The sequence below is a fragment of the Camelus dromedarius genome, chromosome X, assembly GCF_036321535.1.
Source record: "Camelus dromedarius isolate mCamDro1 chromosome X, mCamDro1.pat, whole genome shotgun sequence".
Classification (NCBI taxonomy): domain Eukaryota; kingdom Metazoa; phylum Chordata; class Mammalia; order Artiodactyla; family Camelidae; genus Camelus; species Camelus dromedarius.
In genome coordinates this window covers 90,841,731-90,860,425 of record NC_087472.1, presented here as the reverse complement: position 1 = coordinate 90,860,425, position 18,695 = coordinate 90,841,731, and the positions used below count along the sequence as shown (strand labels likewise).

General features: G+C 37.5%; 1 protein-coding gene across 13 annotated transcripts in view; it reads right to left on the bottom strand.

Moving 5' to 3' along the window:
* Positions 1–18,695, bottom strand: part of DMD (dystrophin) — a 1,947,932-nt gene that overhangs the window by 8,978 nt on the left and 1,920,259 nt on the right. For all 13 annotated transcript variants that reach the window (XM_064483309.1, XM_031445593.2, XM_064483311.1 and 10 more), the window contains one exon: positions 6,882–6,974. In XM_064483309.1, the coding sequence (XP_064339379.1) occupies positions 6,882–6,974 (93 nt within the window). The remainder of the gene's footprint in view (positions 1–6,881; positions 6,975–18,695) is intronic.

The window sequence follows — 18,695 nt, the reverse complement described above, 5'->3', positions numbered from 1 at the left end:
TATCTTTATTACTTCGCCGCAAACCACGTTCGGAGCTCCGTATCAACTGGTCACCGCTGAAGATGCAGCAGACGATCTGGGTTTTGTCTCAGGTACTTCAGACTCATGTGAAATGGACCTCTCAGAGCGAGGTGAACCCTAGCCTCTTTCACAATTCTCCCTCATCACTTCGGTTTCCATGTGCTCATTAGCATAGTACAAAAGGAAGGTCCACTTTTTGTTTAGAAAAAGTTCTAACAAATACTGTGTTTTATGTATACTAGGAGTAGTTTCCGCACTGACAAAAATAGAGGCTCATTGGCTGAATTAAAAAAAAAGTCTTTACCAATAAGTAAAGTACCAGATGAAACTTTTATTTCAAAAATACATTCTTGGGAAATGAGTTGCCTTAGACCTTCAGTTAGGGAGTCCATCTGGCAGTGTGGTGTGCTGTCTGTCAGGAAATGAGTCACAAGAGAAGGGAAGTGTGCTGGGGAGTTCCGAGTCTAAATAAAGGGCACGGTGAGGTCTGGGGAAGTCTCATTTCCTCGGATGAACTTGTGATGGTTGCTTGTAAGTCATTTTTGAGAGTCAGAATCATGGGACGTTACTGTTTTGGGGTATCTTTATTGGTTTCTTTGTCTCAGTTCACTGACTGCTTTAAAAAGTTAAGGAAGAATGAATCCCATTGTAGGATTTCTGTTTCATTACAAGTGAAAGAAAATTCAAATGGCTATACTTTTTGAAACACACAGGATCTGTGGTGAACATGGATATAAATGTATGAAGCAATTCAAAAGAAGTTTTGTTGACCTGAAGGTTGATCAGCACCGAAATCTGTGGCTGTATATATGTAATGAGCTAGAATAGGCAACAATTTAATAATGTAAAGCTGGAGTTGGCAAACTTTCTCTGTAAAGGGCCAGATAGTAAATATTTTAGGCTTTGCAAGTAACACAGTCTCTGTAGCAACTATCCAACTCTGCCACAACTACTCTGCACCTGGTGTGAGACTGCAGCCATAGACAGTATGTAAATGCGTGGGTGTGGCTGTGTTACAATAAAACTTTATTTATAAAGACAGGCAGTGGGCCAGACCTGGCCCACAGACTGTAGTTGGCTGGCCCCTGGTATAAAGGAATAACAGAACAGCTCAAATCCTTTATGGAAGCCGAGGGGGAAGAAAAGGGTGCCCGAAAGGGGGCACGGGGTACCTCCGGCTGCCTTTGTTTTTTATGTGGCTCTTCCATGAAAGAACCACCGGCAAGACTTGAATTTTAGAAAATGGCAGATTTGCAAAGCTGTTGAGTCGCTTGAGAAGCATTTACCAGAATGTTTGTGGGCTTATCTGGGAAGGGGTATATGAGAGGAAGAGGATGGCATGGGCTGTTGGGGATAAAAGTAATGTGGCACAGGTCAGCAGGTAAGAGACTGTACAGGCAGCAGAAATACACGCATAGCAATGCTCAGTGCTTCCTGAGTTGTCTTACTGTACTAGGAACTTACATTGGATCCTATCACTAATCTAGGTACAGTGGAACCTAATTTTTAGAGAGGCCAGTACCATACTACTGACTAGGGGAGCATTTCTTTCATGAATACACATGCATATAAAAATACCTTTGACTGCTAAATGATCAGAGATGTGTGAACAAATCGCTTAAAAAGTTTATTTTAAAATTGTTTATTGGTTGTTGTAGCCATGTAGTGTTCTGATAGCATAATGGTGGCGATTTAGAAAGTGTCTTAGGGTAGATAATAATTTTTATCACAGTGGAATTCAACTTCTACATCTATTTATAGACAGAGGAATACATTATATAGATAGAAATTGGCTAATAGTCTGTGTTGAATATACACCAAGGCACTCAAACTCCTCAAGTGGTTATGAATAACTAACTGTATATAAAGATTAATCAGGAAAGATATGATTGCCAAGCTAAACACGGGCACATTCACACCTTGAACTCCCTGCGGTTTATAGTGGCCATTATGCAGGACACTGCTGGCTATCAGTTAATCACTATGTAGAGAAGCGTGCACCCACCCTTTATTAATTTGTGTAACAGTGTGGCAAGGCCATGAAGATAAGACCTGAAGCCTAATTTAACTTGCTGAATGGCCATGAACAAGGCTCTTAACTTCTTAGGGCATCCAGGCACTTCTGGTGGAAATGGAAGATGAACATTAGCTGATACTTTAAGACTTAAGCACTAAATCAAAACTGTGGCAAAGGGTAACAGAAAAGTTGTGAATTTACAGTACACAGTAACTCCCTTATTTATATGCTTTGTACTTATGAAAAACATAATATTACAAACAAGTCTTTTCCTCTGTGGGCAATTACCTAGCAGGGTTAAGTAAACCAGGAGATGGTATTTAATAGCACATTTCCACTAAATGTCAGACCTTTGGCTCTGACATCTGTTACAAGTTACTCAAACAGCTGTCTGAAACAGCTGTAGCAACCATGAACTTCATTTTTCCTAACACTACAATGGGAACGTGGATGGCAAACTTAAATATTAAAAATACAGTGGCCTCTGAGCTTTAGCAAAGTCTTGGCAGAAACCTCCATGGTAAAACTTTTAAAATGTAATTTTTTAAAAAAGATATTAACCTGGGCAAGGAAAATTGAGATCAGTTAGAACAGTTTTTTAAAAAAATTTTTTTAATTGAAGTATAGTCAGTTACAATGTGTCAATTTTTGGTGTATAGCATAATGTCACAGTCATGCATATGTATACATATATATATATATATATACACACATACATATATTTGTTTTCATATTCTTTTCCAATAAAGGTTATTATAAGTTATTGAATATAACTGGATCAGAAAATCAATTTAGTGGGTTGCAAGCAGCATTTTATTTTTAAAAAAATAAAACAGAAACAATGTGAATTATATGCAGTATAGAAAGAACTGTTTCATAAAACTTGTTTCTGACCTTTGTATCTATGTGACATATACATATATGTGTGGTGTATACACAGTGGATATATACATGTGTGTGTGTACAGATACACACAAATAATTTGTTTCATATCTTTATTGCAGTTTGATGTGTAAAATGTTTCTCTTAATTATGGATAATGGTCAAAAAAGGTCAAAAGCCACTGTTTTGAATGTCAAAGATGCGAAGATGACCTTTCAAGACCTTTCCATTTGGGAGAGTCTGTTGATCCCACAATGTTAGAAATTTTAAGATTTTCTGCTTAATATCAACCTAATATACCTACTAATTGGTAAGATGTTCCCACTAAATCCTCCACATATGTATTTATATAGTCTCCATTATTTCAAAATAAAAATGCTTTTAGTTAGACACAAAGGCACTTTTTAGAGTACACTGATGATCAGCCTATTCTTACAATGATGAGACTTTCTATGTATTTAAATATATGGAGAAAAAGGTATGATATTATGATTTTATAATAGGAAAACTATAGTCTTCATCCCGTTTCCAGGCACAGAGTGCCTTGGAATTTCCTGTGATGAGAAGCAGCAAGGTGCCTTTTGTTACATTATGGAGCTGACTTTTGGAAAGTACCTAAGGATGGCAACTGGTTGCCATGGGAGGCAACCAAGTGATAAGAGGGTTGGAACTTTCAGTCCTACCCCCTGACCTCCAGGGAGGGGAGAAGGGCTAGAGGTTGAGTTCAGTCATCACCAAAGATTTAATAAATCCTGCCTACATAATGCAGCCTCCATACAAACCCAAAAGGAAAGAGTTTGGAGAGCTTTTGGGTTGGTGAATTCACGGAGGTGTGAGGAGAGTGGTGCACCTGGAGAGGCATGGAAGCTCTGTACCCTTTCCCCATACTTTGCCGTAAGCATCAGTTCCATCTGGCTGTTCCTCAGTTACATCCTTTTATAATATACCTGTGATCTAGTAAGTAAAATGTTTCTCTGAGTTCTTTGAGCCACTCTAGCAAATTAATCAAACCCAAGAAGAGAGTCATGGGAATCTCTAGTCTACAGCCAGTGGGTCAGAAGCACAGAGGACAGCCTGGACTTGCAATTGGCATTCAGAAGTGAGGAAGGGAGAGGCAGTCGTGTGAGACTGAGCCGTTAACCTGTGGGCTCTGAGCCTGTCTCTGGGTAGATAGCGTGAGAATTGAGTTGAACTGTAGGACACCCAGCTGGTGTAAGAGAATTGCTTGGTGGTGAGGGGGAAAACCCACACAGTGTAATTAGGTGCAAAATCATAAAGGTCCTATAATAAGACATAATTTGGTAGGAAGCAGCCAAAAAAAAAAAAAAAAAAAAGGAAAAAATGTCAAGGTCATGGCATCACAGAAAAACTAGCCAGATCTTCTAGCACCTTATCTACTCTCTTGTTACATGTTTTTTGTTTATTTATTTGATTGTGTATTCTTCGGGGAAATGAATGAATTCTCTCAGGTCACCAGGGTTACTACTGAGTAAATAGGAACTGAGTTAATGGAATCGGTATCAGACAAAGCCCCCTTATCCTGTGTTTGAGAACTCAAGTTAGCAGTCAGGGGATGATATGCTTCCGAAAGCACTAATTTAGTAAACACTATCCAGGCGACCTGAATAGAATTTCCCAGGTTTCCATGTAAATAACACTGTACAAGTAAATATAACAAACATCAGAGATGCTGACTGCGAAATGCCGTATCAGAGGAGGTATATTTCTAATCTTCCGTACTCATGTGGTGTCTGGCTTCAGGGACTCCAAAAGGGGGGACGCAGGGAGAAGGTACAAAAATATCGCCTTAAAGATGATTAGGGTGGCCCAGAGATCAAAAGGGTTGGTGCTGGGGAAGCAGAGGCTGGAGCCCTGCTGTAGCCTCTCCTCTGCTATACTCTAGCTGTTTAGATGTGAAAGAAATGCCCAGGGCACCGACACTAACTTCACCCACAGCAGGGAAACCAGCTTTCAGTTCAAAGGGCTGGGATGATTCACGTCTTAGGGTCAATGAAATGTGTGTGAGGTGTGGGGCCCAGAGTTCGGGCCCCGCTAGTAGCTTTGTGATCTTGAGGAAGACACTTTTCTCTGCTCAAGGCTACCCCTGTCCTGTTGATGTAAAAGGGCGTTCCTAGGGCTCTCTCCTGTCGCACACCTCTGTGTCACAGCAGTGACACTACTGCGCTGTGATATGAACTTCTTGGGAAGTCTGTACCCCCAGCTGACCATAAGCACCTTGAGGGCAAGGAGCCTGGCATTTCTTCTTTGCATCCCTAACACCTCCACTGGTACACAGTAGGTGCTAGTAAAGGCTGGCAGGGTAGAGGTGAACACATTTGATTTATGTGAAGCCAGTCTGCAGTCTTCTCATTATAAATCATGGCATCTAGGGAGAGGAAAGAGCTAAGACAGGATGGAGAAGAGGGTGGCAGGTGGGGGAAAGGAGGTGGGTGGAAAACATAAGATTTTTATCTGTTAAGACCAACACATCAGAGGTGCTCAGCGGTGAAAATGTGGCTGGTGCAGACGTTTAAAATTAGCTTCCCCTGATGGTTCCTTAGCAACGCTCTATCAGAACACTATTGCTTTTAATGTGCGCTGCACAACGTTCACTCGCACATCAAATAGCTGGGAAATGGCCATTGTTAACTGACACTGAACAAAAAGATAGGAAAAACACATGACTCAAAACACCCTCCTCGTTGCCCTTATGGAGAGGAACAAATAGCCAGATTCTCTGTCGCCCTTTTCTCCCTGGCTGCCCATTAGGGGTGCCAATCACTGGCCACAAAGCCTTCTGCTTCCCTCTTTGGCTTCTCCAGAATTTCCTCTATTAGCTCCCAGAGTGACCACTGACATTCTTTTTTTTTTTAATTGAAGTATAATTGAAATACAACATTATATGAGTTTCAGGTTACAACCTAGTGATTGGACGTTTGTATGCGTGGTGAAATGATCACCCCGGTGAGTCTGTTTACCATCTGTCACAGACAAAGTTTTTTCTCAGCATACAATTTTTTTTCTCTTGTGATGAGAACTCTTAAGATTTTCTTTCTTAACAAATTTCAAATTTGCCATACAGTATTATTGACTATAGTCCCCATTGCTGTCTGCCATTCTTTTTAATCACTGAAGAGGGGAGTGGGTGGGTCAGTGACTGTTTTCTGTTAGGGCCATGGACCAAAATAAAAACTTTGAAAAACTAACAATAGCAAGATGCCTCTTTGGATGAAGCAAGGCACCTGATACTGGCTGGTAGGAAAAATCAGTAGCGTAAAATGCTGTTTTTTTGGTAGCAGAGGCAAAATATACAAGGTCAAAGAGATGGGGAGAAATAATAATATTAAACAATATTAAGCTATATTAATATTTAAAGTAAATAATATTAATGCCTTTCTTTGTGAAGACGGTATGGAGGTGAAAAAAGTAACAAAGTATTACATAAAGATTTTATTGTACCTATCTTTAATTGATGGGGTAAGAGACAGGTTTTAAATATAAACGAAGGGCATCAGATTGCAAGCCAGAGTCCCCACCACTACCATACACTAGGCATGTACTGCACCTCGCTGTATCACAGAGTAGCTGTATGTCCCTGGCAAAGGCACCATCAGGGCATTAATTTCCTCGTCTCTAAAAGTCACTTAATAATTGCTCTTGAAGTGAAAGCTATCTCATAGTTAACTCTTCAGACTAATGTGCCAAACAAGTAAAAATACTTTATAAATGGTAGTTAGTATTCTTATTTTTAGAAACATCTTGATTACACAGGTATTTGAACTCAAAATACTCCAAACCAGACGTTCACATTTGAAAATAAAATCTTGTAACAATGATCCCATATTGGAAGTTTGTCAGCACCTGTTTATTTAAACATGGAAACTAACACATCCTCGTTGGGTGTGGAAACAAATGGCCTATGTCCAGTAAGTCTGAGTGACTTCTGGATAGCGGAGCTTACCTCTTGAACTGGGGAAGGAGTTGTTAAGCTGCTCCATCACTTCCTCTAACCCTGTGCTTGTGTCCTGGGGAGGACTGAGAAGATCTTCCTCGCCTTAATGAAAGCAAACACAGATAATGGCAAATTACACTTAAGGGAAAAATAGAGGAACTAGAGAAAACGTTCATGATGGCATTTTAAAATCCGTTATAAATTCATTGTTACTTGTTCATAAATAACATACATAAAAATCCCGAAGCTTAATAATTCAGGAACAGTTCCTCCAAGGGAAGAAGAATTTCATGCCAGGATTTATCTGTCATTATCTTTGGGGGAAAAAACTGTGTATCTGCTTAGAAGTTAAGATAAACTTGCTGTAAGTTTATGCCCCATTAACAAATGTGAAATGTTTCCTCTTGTAATAAAAAGTTATTATCGCACACTTGCAGTGTCTCTTCAACACAAAAGAAAAGAAGAATGTGACATTTTGCATTCACTTTAGGAAGGTAAGAAAGGAGTGTAGACACTGCAGTATTTTCCCCACTTGTTCCTGTGACATTTAACCAAAAATACAAACAAAGCTCAAGTACCTTTAAAGTCCAATGTAACAGGGAGAAATAAGAGTTGTGGATGACCTATATCGGTAATGAAATACTGATATTCTAAGGAGTGTAGATACGCGCTATCCTGGGAAGTTACGTTCCTTTCTTCTTTGTTACATGGGGCTACTTCATCATAATTATGTGTTTGGAGGCTTGTAAAGGGAAATTGTTTTTTCCATGTTTGAGAATTTGTTCATGGGAGGAGAGAATGAGGAAGTGGATGGAAAGGAGCTTAGTGATGGATGTTCTTCCTCTGGGGGTGGGAATCTCCTTGTAGATTTTGTCGATTTGTGTCTCTACTGTATTCATGTGTCAGTGAAATACAGCACTTGCAGCAAGGAAGAAATTTCTTAAGTGCAAACAGTTATTTTGAACTTACTTTGAAGGTCATTTGAAAGTAATTTTTCATAACATCCAATCTTCCAATAATGAAAATAAGTCCTTTTGAAGCTCCGTTTGTTCTGCACATTGTTACTTCCATTTAAAACAAGACCTTGCTTCGGCAAATCAACAGTAATGGACATGCTTAAGGACAACCTCAGGTTCACATCAGAGTTAGAAATGACTGGGGAGCCAGTGATTTAATGACTTAAATATGCTTGTCATTTCCTTTGGTCTATGCCACTTGGATTTTCGACTATGATTATAATCCTGCATTTATTATCAAGTTTTCATTGTTCTTTCTTAAAGTACAAGCTAAAAGAATCTTTGGCAATGCTCCTCATTTAGACAAAATCATATCCTAGGTGGATGTGAGGCTGTATACCATTATTAGAAAGGAGGGGTAAGGACCTGGGGTAGACAAAAACCCTGAGTCTGTATCTTGGTAACATACCATAGGAAACCTCTGATATTCTGAGGAGAGGAAATGAATGCTGAAGAAATTAGGTAATAAGGTGGAAAAGGAAGTACAATATCTATCTGCCCATCCACATATACATACTGCTTGCTTATATTTATGCCTTTAGCAATGAAAAAATGAAATTCAGCATCTTTAGTTTCTTTTTGCCTGTGGTTTTAAACTGCCATTATCTGAAGAGGATGGAATGAATTAAATACTTCCAGGAGGAAGAGGAGGCTGACAACCGCAGGGTCGATCACATCTCTTTGTTCCATTACCGATACAAAATTTTGCCGAACTGGGGAAGAGGAGGCACCTTTTTTTTTTTTTTTAACCTGAAGTATAGTCAGTTACAATGGGTTAATTTCTGGTGTACAGTATAATGTCCCAGTAATGCATATACCTACATATATTCATATATATATATATATATATATATATATATATATATATATATATAATTTTTTTTTTTCATTAAAGGTTATTACAAGATACGGAATATAGTTCCCTGTGCTGTACAGAAGAAACTTGGTTTTTTAAATCTATTTTTATGTATGGTGGTTAACCTTTGCAAATCTTGAACTCCGCAATTTATCCTTTCCCACGCCCCTTCCCCTGGTAACCATGAAATTGTTTACTATGTCTGTGAGTCTCTTTCTGTTTTGTACATGAGTTCATTAGTGTCCTCTTGTATCTTTTTTATTTTTAAGGTTCCACATATGAGTGCTATCATATGGTATTTTTCGTTCTTTCTGGCTTACTTCACTCAATCTCTAGGTCCATCCATGTTGCTGTAATTGGCATGATTTTATTCTTTTTTAAGGCTGAGTAGCATTCCCTTGTATAAATACACCACAACTTCTTTATCCAGTCATCTGTTGATGGACATTTAGGCTGTTTCCCTGTCTTAACTATTGTAAATAGTGCTGCTGTGAACATTGGTCTGTGTGTATCTTTTTGAATTAGAGTTCCCTCCGGATATATGGCCAGGAGCGGGATTGCTGGGTCATATGGTAAGTCTGTTTTCAGTCCTTTGAGGAATCTCCATACTGTTTCCATAATGGCTGCACCAAACTGCATTCCCACCAGCAGTGTAGGAGGGTTCCCTTTTCTCCACACCTTCTCCAGCATTTGTCATTTGTGGACTTTTGAATGATGGCCATTCTGACTGGTGTGAGGTGATACCTCGTAGTTTTGATTTGCATTTCTCTGATAATTAGTGATACTGAGCATTTTTTTCATGTGAGTTAATGGCAATTCTTTAGCATTAATTCTTCAGTTTGACTTTACTCCGAGGTGATTCCCACAGACATGCATAAAAATCCGTTTTGGATTATTAGCTATAGGTTTCATGGCTACAATGAAGTTGGGCCAAAGAAATGACTGAAACATCTTAAAAATGAATGTTTCAAAATAAGGAAAGACATAGTCAAAGTTTTAAAAGTACTCTGATACAGCATGATATGATAGACATTGCTGAACTGAAGGAAAAAAGAAGTGAAATAACTCAATTTAACCTGAGATAAAAGAAATGAAATAGTTTGCTATGGGCAAGATATTCTTTAAGTCTTCCGAAATGCACCATAGTTGTAGGTTTTCTTGAAGGGATAAAAGGCCATCCAACTCACTTCCTTTTCCTTAATTGAAACGACGATAATGGTTCTACTTGCCTGAAAAGTGATTTGAGCCAGTCTGTGCAGCTGAGACACAAGAATCCTTATACTTATGATTTTGTTTACACCCAAGCAAACTATTTTCTCTTTACACAAAAAGAACCTGTGTATTAGAATATGATTTTCTCTTAAAAGGGGGGCTGTGTATGAGCAAATATGCTCAACATTGTTTTCCTTTGGATTAGTGATTTAAATCACATATTTTGTTTTTAGGCAATTTCCAACCTATACCTTTCCTGCCTTTCTCCAGTTTTTCAGAAGGAAAAAAAAAATTTATCTAGTACCTGATATTTACCTTCAGTGACTTTTAAAATTATGATTTATGGTAGATGGTTTCAATTTTACATAAAAATGGTGTGTTTACATTCTTATAATATTAATGGTATATAAATGATGCTGATTATTAGCTGGTGAGTATTGAATGGTGGTGAAAGATACTGAAATTAGTAGCTATTATTCCTTTGTATTTATTTTTATTGAGATATAACTGACATATAACATTGTGTTAGTTTTAGGTGTACTACATAAGTATTTGAAATATGTATATACTGCTAATTGATTACCATAATAAGCTTGGTTAACATTCATCACTATAGTTACAAATGTAAACGTAACTCATAGTCTTAATACTTTTTTGTTGAATTGAGGAATAATTCATGTGTTTGTTTAAAGTGCTTAAAATGTTTGTGGCAATTGGCATAGTCATGAATTGCAGAGATGGGTCTCAGGTTCCGATTGAAAATGTATGCTTTCACAAATGTGATTTCAAAATGAATGATATAAGAACACTGGACTCAGTTCATTCAGTATATGATACCAGAAAGTTTCAGAGAGCGCGTGGCCCTCGGATGGGCAGTTCACTCCCCTGTTCTGGGGGAAGTAACTGCAGGTCCAGGTAGAGGGGCCAGGAGAGGAGGAGCTGTGAGGGATGCAGTGAGCATCACAGGGTGGCAGAGTCAGGCCCGAGGCCCTGCCGCCCCAACCACTCTTCCCAGCAGCAGCAAGGTGTCTCGAATTCCTCCTGGGAGACCACTGCTGCCAGCTCCTCAAACCCTCCCCTGAAGAACAGCTTCCGGGCGTGGCTCTCTTCCTGGCCCAGCCCCACTGCTTGTGTTTTTGATGATGGTCACCCTAACAGGTGTGAGATGCTAGCTTATGGTGGCTCTGATGTGCATTTCCAGTGATTAGTGATGTTCGGCACCTTTTCACGTACCTTTTGGCCATGTGTGTGTCTTCTTTGGAAAAATGTCTATTCAGATCTCCTGCCCATTTTAAAATCGGACTTTTTTCATGCTATTGAGTTGTGCAAGTTCTTTGTCTATTTTGAATATTAACCACTTGTCACAGTTACATGATTTGCAAATATTTCTCCCATTTTGTAGGTTATTTTTCCCTTTTGTTAATGGTTTCTTTTGCTGTGCAGAAACTTTTTAGTTTGATACAGTCCCATTTGTTTATTTTTGGTTTTGTTGCCTTTGCTTTTGGTGTTAAATTAAAAAAAACATTGTATTTCTGCATTTCTTGAGATTATCAGATGATGTTTATCTTTCATTCTTTTACTGTGGTATATCATATGGATTGATTTATATATGTTGAACCATCCTTGCAACTGAAGGATCAATACAACTGGTCATGGTGTATGATCTTTTTAATATATTGTCAAATTTGGTTTGCAAATATTTTGTTGAGAATTTTTCAATCTATATATCCACAAGATATTGGTGTATAGTTTTCATGTAGTGTCCTTATCCAGCTTTGGGATCAAAGTAATGCTGGCCTTGTAAAATAATTTTGGAAGTATTATTTCCTCTTCAGTTTTTTTTAAAGTGTTTGAGAAGGACTGGTGTTAGTTATTCAAATGTTTGGTAGAGTTCACCAGAGAAACCATCTGATTCTGGGGTTTTCTCTACTGGGAGACTTCTGATTATGGATTCAATCTCCTTGCTTATTATTGATCTGTTCAGATTTTCTATTTCCTCATGATTCTTTCCTGGCAGGTTGTATGTTTCTTTGAATTAACCCATTTCCTTTAGGTTATCCAATTGGCATATAATTATTCTTCAGTCTTATGATTCTTTGTATTTCTGTGGTGTAAGTTGTAATATCTCTTCTTTCATTTCTGATTTTGAGTCCTTTTTCTTGGTGAGTCTAGCTGGTTTTGTCTATTTTGTTTATCTTTTCAAAAAACAAGTTCGTAGTTTTGTTGCTCTTTTCCATTGTGTATTACATCTCTGTTTCATTGATTTCTGCTCTGAAATGTATTTCTTTTATTAACTTTGGCCTTTGTTTGCTCTTCTTTTTGTAGTTCACTTAAGTGTAAAGGTATTTTCTTTTATTGAGTTATAGTCAGTTTACAATGCTGTGTCAATTTCCAGTGTAGAGTACAATTTTTCAGTTATACATGAACATACATATATTCATTGTCGCGTTCTTTTTCGCTGTGAGCTACCACAAGATCTTGTTTATATTTCCCTGTGCTACACAGAATAATCTTGTTTATCTATTCTGCATATGCCTGTCAGTATCTACAAATTTCAAACTCCCAGTCTGTCCCTTCTCACTCCCTTCCCCCTTGGCAACCACAAGTTTGTATTCTATGTCAACGAGTCTGTTTTGTTTTGTATTTATGTTCTTTTTGTTTTTTAGATTCCACATATGAGCGATCTCATATGGTATTTTTCTTTCTCTTTCTGGCTTACTTCACTTAGAATGACATTCTCCAGGAGCATCCATGTTGCTGCAAATGGCGTTATGTTGTCGGTTTTTATGGCTGAGTAGTATTCCATTGTATAAATATACCACCTCTTCTTTATCCAGTCACCTGTTGATGGACATTTAGGCTGTTTCCATGTTTTGGCTATTGTAAATAGTGCTGCTATGAACATTGGGGTGCAGGTGTCATCCTGAAGTAGATTTCCTTCTGGATACAAGCCCAGGAGTGGGATTCCTGGGTCATATGGTAAGTCTATTCCTAGTCTTTTGAGGAATCTCCACACTGTTTTCCACAGTGGCTGCATTCCCACCAGCAGTGCAGGAGGGTTCCTTTTTCTCCCCAGCATTTGTCATTTGTTGACTTTTGAATGATAGCCATTCTGACTGGTGTGAGGTGACACTTCATTGTAGTTATGATTTGCATTTCTCTGATAATTAGCAATATTGAGTATTTTTTCATGTGCCTATTGATCATTGTATTTCTTCCTTGGAGAATTGTATGTTTAGGTCTTCTGCCCATTTTTGGATTGGGTTGTTTTTTTCTTAGTAATTTGTATGAGCTGCTTATATATTCTGGAGATCAAGCCTTTGTCAGTTTCATCTTTTGCAAAAATTTTCTCCCATTCCATAGGTTGTCGTTTTGTTTTGCTTATGGTTTCCTTTGCTGTGCAGAAGCTTGTAAGTTTCATCAGGTCCCATTTGTTTATTCTTGCTTTTATTTCTTCTAGGAGAAAATTTTTGAGATGTATGTCAGATAATGTTTTGCCTATATATCCCTCTAGGAGGTTTATTGTATCTTATCTTATGTTTAAGTCTTTGATCCCTTTTGAGTTGATTTTTGTGTATGGTGTAAGGGAGTGTTCTAGCTTCATTGATTTACATGCTGCTGTCCAGTTTTCCCAACACCATTTGCTGAAGAGACTGTCTTTATTCCATTGTATATTCTTGCCTCCTTTGTCAAAGATGAGTTGATCAAAAGTTTGTGGGTTCATTTCTGGGCTCTCTATTCTGTTCCATTGGTGTGTATGTCTGTTTTTGTACCAATACCATGGTGTCTTGATGACTGTAGCTCTATAGTATTGTGTGAAGTCTGGGAGAGTTATTCCTCTAGCCTCTTTCTTTTTCTTCAGTGATGCTCTGGCAATTCTAGGTCTTGTGGTTCCATACACATTTTATTACGTTTTGTTCTAGTTCTGTGAAATATGTCCTGGGTAATTTGATAGGGATTGCATTAAATCTGTAGATTGCCTTGGGCAATGTGACCATTTTAATAGTATTGATTTTTCCAATCCAGGAGCATGGGATATCTTTCCATTTTTTAAAGTCTTCTTTAATATCCTTCATCAATGGTTTATAGTTTTCTGTGTATAATTCTTTCACCTCCTTGGTTAATTTATTCCTAGGTATTTTGTTAATTTGGGTGCTATTTTAAAGGGGATTGTTTGTTTTCTTTTCCTGTTGATTCATCATTAGTGTAAAGAAATGCAACTGATTTTTGTACGTTAATCTTGAACCTGCTACGTTGCTGAATTCTTCGATCAGCTCTAGTAGTTTTTGTGTGGACCTTTTAGGGTTTTCTATATATAGTATCATATCATCGGCATACAGTGACACTTTTACCTCTTCTTTTCCAATTTGGATCCCTTTTATTTCTCTCTCTTGCCTGATTGCTGTGGTGAGGACTTCCAAGACTATGTTGAATAGGAGTGGTGACTGTGGGCAGCCTTGTCTTGTCCCAGATTTTACTGGGAAGCTTTTGAGTTTTTCACCATTGAGTACTATGCTGGCTGTAGGTTTGTCATAGATAGCTTTTATTATGTTGAGATATGTTCCCTCTATACCCACTTTGGTGAGAGTTTTTATCATAAATGGGTGTTGAATTTTATCAAATGTTTTTTCTGCATCTATTGAGATGATCATGTGGTTTTTGTCCTTTCTCTTGTTGATGTGGTGTATTACATTGATTGATCTGCGTATGTTGAATCACCCTCGTGTCCCTGGGATGAACCCCACTTGACCATGATGTATAATCTTCTTTATGTGCTGTTGGATTCTATTTGCTAATATTTTGGTGAGGATTTTGGCATCTATCTTCATCATTGGTATTGGTCTGTAATTCTCTTTTTTGGTAGTGTCTTTGCCTGGTTTTGGTATCAGGGTGATGGTGGCTGCATAGAATGAGTTTGGGAGTATTCCCTCCTTTTCAAACTTCTTGAAGAGTTTGAGGAGGATTGGTATGAGTTCTTTGTATGTTTGCTAGAATTCCCCAGTGAAGCTGTCTGGTCCTGGACTTTTATTTGTAGGGAGGTTTTTTTTATTGCTAATTCGATTTCACTTCTAGTGATCGGTGTGTTCAAGTGGTCAGTTTCTTCTTGATTCAGTCTTGGTGGATTTATGTTTCCAGAAACTTGTCCATCTCCTCTAGGTTATCTATGTTGCTTCCATATAGTTTTTCATAATATTCTCAAATGATATTCTGTATTTCTATGTTATTTGTTGTAATTTCTCCATTTTCCTTTCTTATTTTGCTTATTTATGCTCTTTTTTCTTCTTTTTGAGTTTGGCCAGAGGTTTGTCGATTTTATTTATTTTCAGAGAACCAGCTTTTGGTTTGATTGGTTTTTCTTCTATTTTTTTAAATCTTAAATATTTTATCTATTTCCTCCCTGATCTTTATTATTTCCTTCCTTCTGCTTTTTTTTTTTTGCTCTTATTTTTCTAATTCTTTTAGCGGGTGGGTTAGATTGTTTATTTGAGATTGTTCTTTTTTGAGGAAGGCCTGTATCACTATAAACTTCCCTCTTAGCACAGCTTTTGCTGTGTCCCATAAATTTTGTGTGGTTGTGTTTTCATTGCCATTTGTCTCAAGGTGTTTTTTAATTTCAACTTTGATTTCATCATTGACCCATTGGTTTTTTTTTTGTAGCATGCTGTTTCATCTCCATGCTGTCCTTTTTTTCTCCTTTGTTTTTCTGAGTTGATGTCTAGTTTCATGGCATTGTGGTCAGTAAAGATGCTTGAGATAATTTCTATCTTCTTAAAATTGTTGAGGCTTCTTTTGTGCCTAAGTAGATGATAAAGCCTAGAAAATGTTCCATGTGCAGTTGAAAAGAATGTATATCCTATTTTTGGGGGTGTAATGCTCTGAAAATATCCACCAAGTCTAATTTTTCTATTGTAATTTCTGTAGCCTAATTTATTTTCTGTCTGGAAGATCTGTCTAGTGATGTTACTGTGGTGGTAAGATCTCCAACAATGATTGTATTCCCATCAGTTTCCCCCTTTATCTCTGTTAGTAGTTGCTCCGTGTACTTAAGTGCCCCTGTATTGGGTGCATATGTATTAATGAGTGTAATATCTTCATCTTGTATTACTCCTTTAATTATTATATAATGTCCTTCTTTATCTTTCTTTAGGGCCTTTGTTTTAAAGTCTATTTTGTCTGAAATCAGTACTGCAACACCTGCTTTCTTAGGTTTTCTATTTGCATGGGCTATCCTTTTCCATCGTTTCACTCTCAATCTGTATGTGTCCTTCTCCTTAAAGTGGGTCTCTTGTATGCAGCCTATTGAAGGTTCTTGCTTTATTGTCCAATCTGCCACTCTGTCTTTTGACTGGAGTATTTAGTCCATTGACATTTACAGTAATTAATGATAGATGTGTGTTTATTGCCATTTTGAACTTATTTTTGCAGTTGATTTGGCATTTTCTTTTTGTTCCTTTCTTCCTTTTGTGGTTTGGTAATTTTCCTTTGTATTATCTTGGATTTTATTTAGTTTTTGTGACTCTATTGTAAGTTTTTGGCTTGTGGTCACCCTTTTTTAAAGTCTATTAACCCATTACTATAATTGAAACATGAAACAGATAGTAATAGAAGCTCAAACCTATGGTACGAAGAACAAAAAATTTAAAAAAGAAAAAGACTCTGTTTTCTTGCTTCCCTCTCCCACTCTTAATGATTTAGCTGTCTTCTTTTACAATTTTGTTTATTCTATTTGTAATTCATGGTAGTTTTCACCTTTCTAGTTATGAGTTTCTCATTTCTGTAGCATCCTGCTGCTTTTCTATTTATAGTAGACCTTTCAATATTAGTTTTAGCATAGGTTTAGGGTTGCTAAAACTGTTCTAGTTTTTTCTTATCTGTGAAGTTCTTTATCTCTCCTTCTATTCTAAAGGATAGCTTTGCTGGATAGAGTATCCTAGGCTGCATCTTTTTTTCATTCAGGACTTTGAATATATCTTGCCACTCCCTTCTGGCCTGTAGTGTTTGTGTAGAGAAATCAGCTGAGAGCCTTATGGGGGTTCCCTTGTAACTCACTCTTTGCTTTTCTCTTGCTGCCTTTAGGATCATTTCTTAATCCTTGACTCTGGCCATCCTGGTTATGATATGTGTTGGTGTGGGTATGTTTGGGACCCTGTGAGCCTCCTGTACTTGGATATCTGATTCCTTCTTTAGGTTTGGGAAGTTTTCAGTCATAATTTCTACAAATACCTTTTCAATCCCCTTTGTTCTTTCTCCCCCTTTTGGAACCTCTATTATGCGTAGATTGGCACACTTTATATTATCCCATAGGTCCCTTATATTGTTTTCATTGTTTTTTATTTGTTTTTCTCTCAGCTGTTCTGATTGGGTGCTTTCTGGTGTCCTGTTTTCTAGGTCACTTATTCGTTCCTCTGCATTATCTAGCCTGCTTTGTACAGCCTTTAGGTCAGCTCTCATCTCAGCCAATGAGTTTACCAATTCTATTTGGCTTTTCTTTATAGCTGCAATTTCATTTTTGACATTTTATATCTCTAAACACTATCTGTGTTAGTTCCTTCAGTACTTTGATCACTGCTTTTTTGAAATCTTGATCTAGCAGTCCATCAAGGTCTATTTCATTGATGGTTCTTTCAGGGGATTTCTCTTGGTCTTTTAATTGGGAGTGGTTCCTCTGCTTCTTCATGTCACTCCTATCTCTCTGGCACTGTGGCTTAAGGAGTATCAGTTATCTGTTGTGGTCTTTAAGGAGTTTATCTATCTAAAGAATATGCAGGAATAAACAGATTCGTGATGTCTTTGTCTTTTGAAGAGGGCGATGGGTGCTCTGGTTGGCTGGGTGTGTCTGTAGATGTGAGTGTTGGTGGGAGAGGGTGAACTATGAGTGTCCTACTCTGCCATGTTGGCTGATCCCCGACATTTTTTTTTTTCTTGATGCAGGCATTTATTGTCATGAACTTCCCTCACAGAACTGCTTTTGCTGCATCTCATAACTTTTGTACATGGTATTTACATTTGTCTTAAGGTATGTTTTTAAGTTTCTTTTGATTTTTTTCATCAATTCAATTGTAGTTCAGTGGTATGTTGCTAATCTTTACCTGCTTGTGAGTTTTCTAGTTTTATTCTTGTCTTTGATTTCTGGTTTCATAACACTGTAGTCAGAAAAGATGCTCAATATGATTTAAATCTTCCTAAAATTTATTGAGTCTTGTTTTGTGGCCTAACAAACATCATTCCTATGATGTATCCTAGAAAATGTTCCATGTGCATTTGAGAAGAATGTGTACTCTGTTGCTTTTGAATGGAATGTTCTGTATATGTGTATGTGATCTAATGTATGGTTCAAGTCCAATGCTTCCTTATTGACTTTTCTGTCTGGATAATCTATCCATTGATATAAGAGTGGTATTAAAGTCCCACACTACTATTGTATTGCTATCTCTTCCCTTTAGGTCTGTTAATATTTGCGTTATATATTTAGGTGTCCCTATGTTGGGTGCATAAATATTTATAAATGTTAGAGTCCTGTTTGACCTTTTAATTATTATGTGATAGTCTTCTTTGTGTCTCATTATAGTCTTTGTTTCATAGTCTGTTTTGCTTGATAGAAGTATAGCTTTTCCCAGGTTTGTTTTGATTTTCATTTGCATGGACTATCTCTTTCCATCCCTTCAGTCTCAGTCTCTACAAGTAAAGTGAATCTATTCTAGGCAGCAAACAGGTGAGTCTTGCGGTTTTTTAATACAT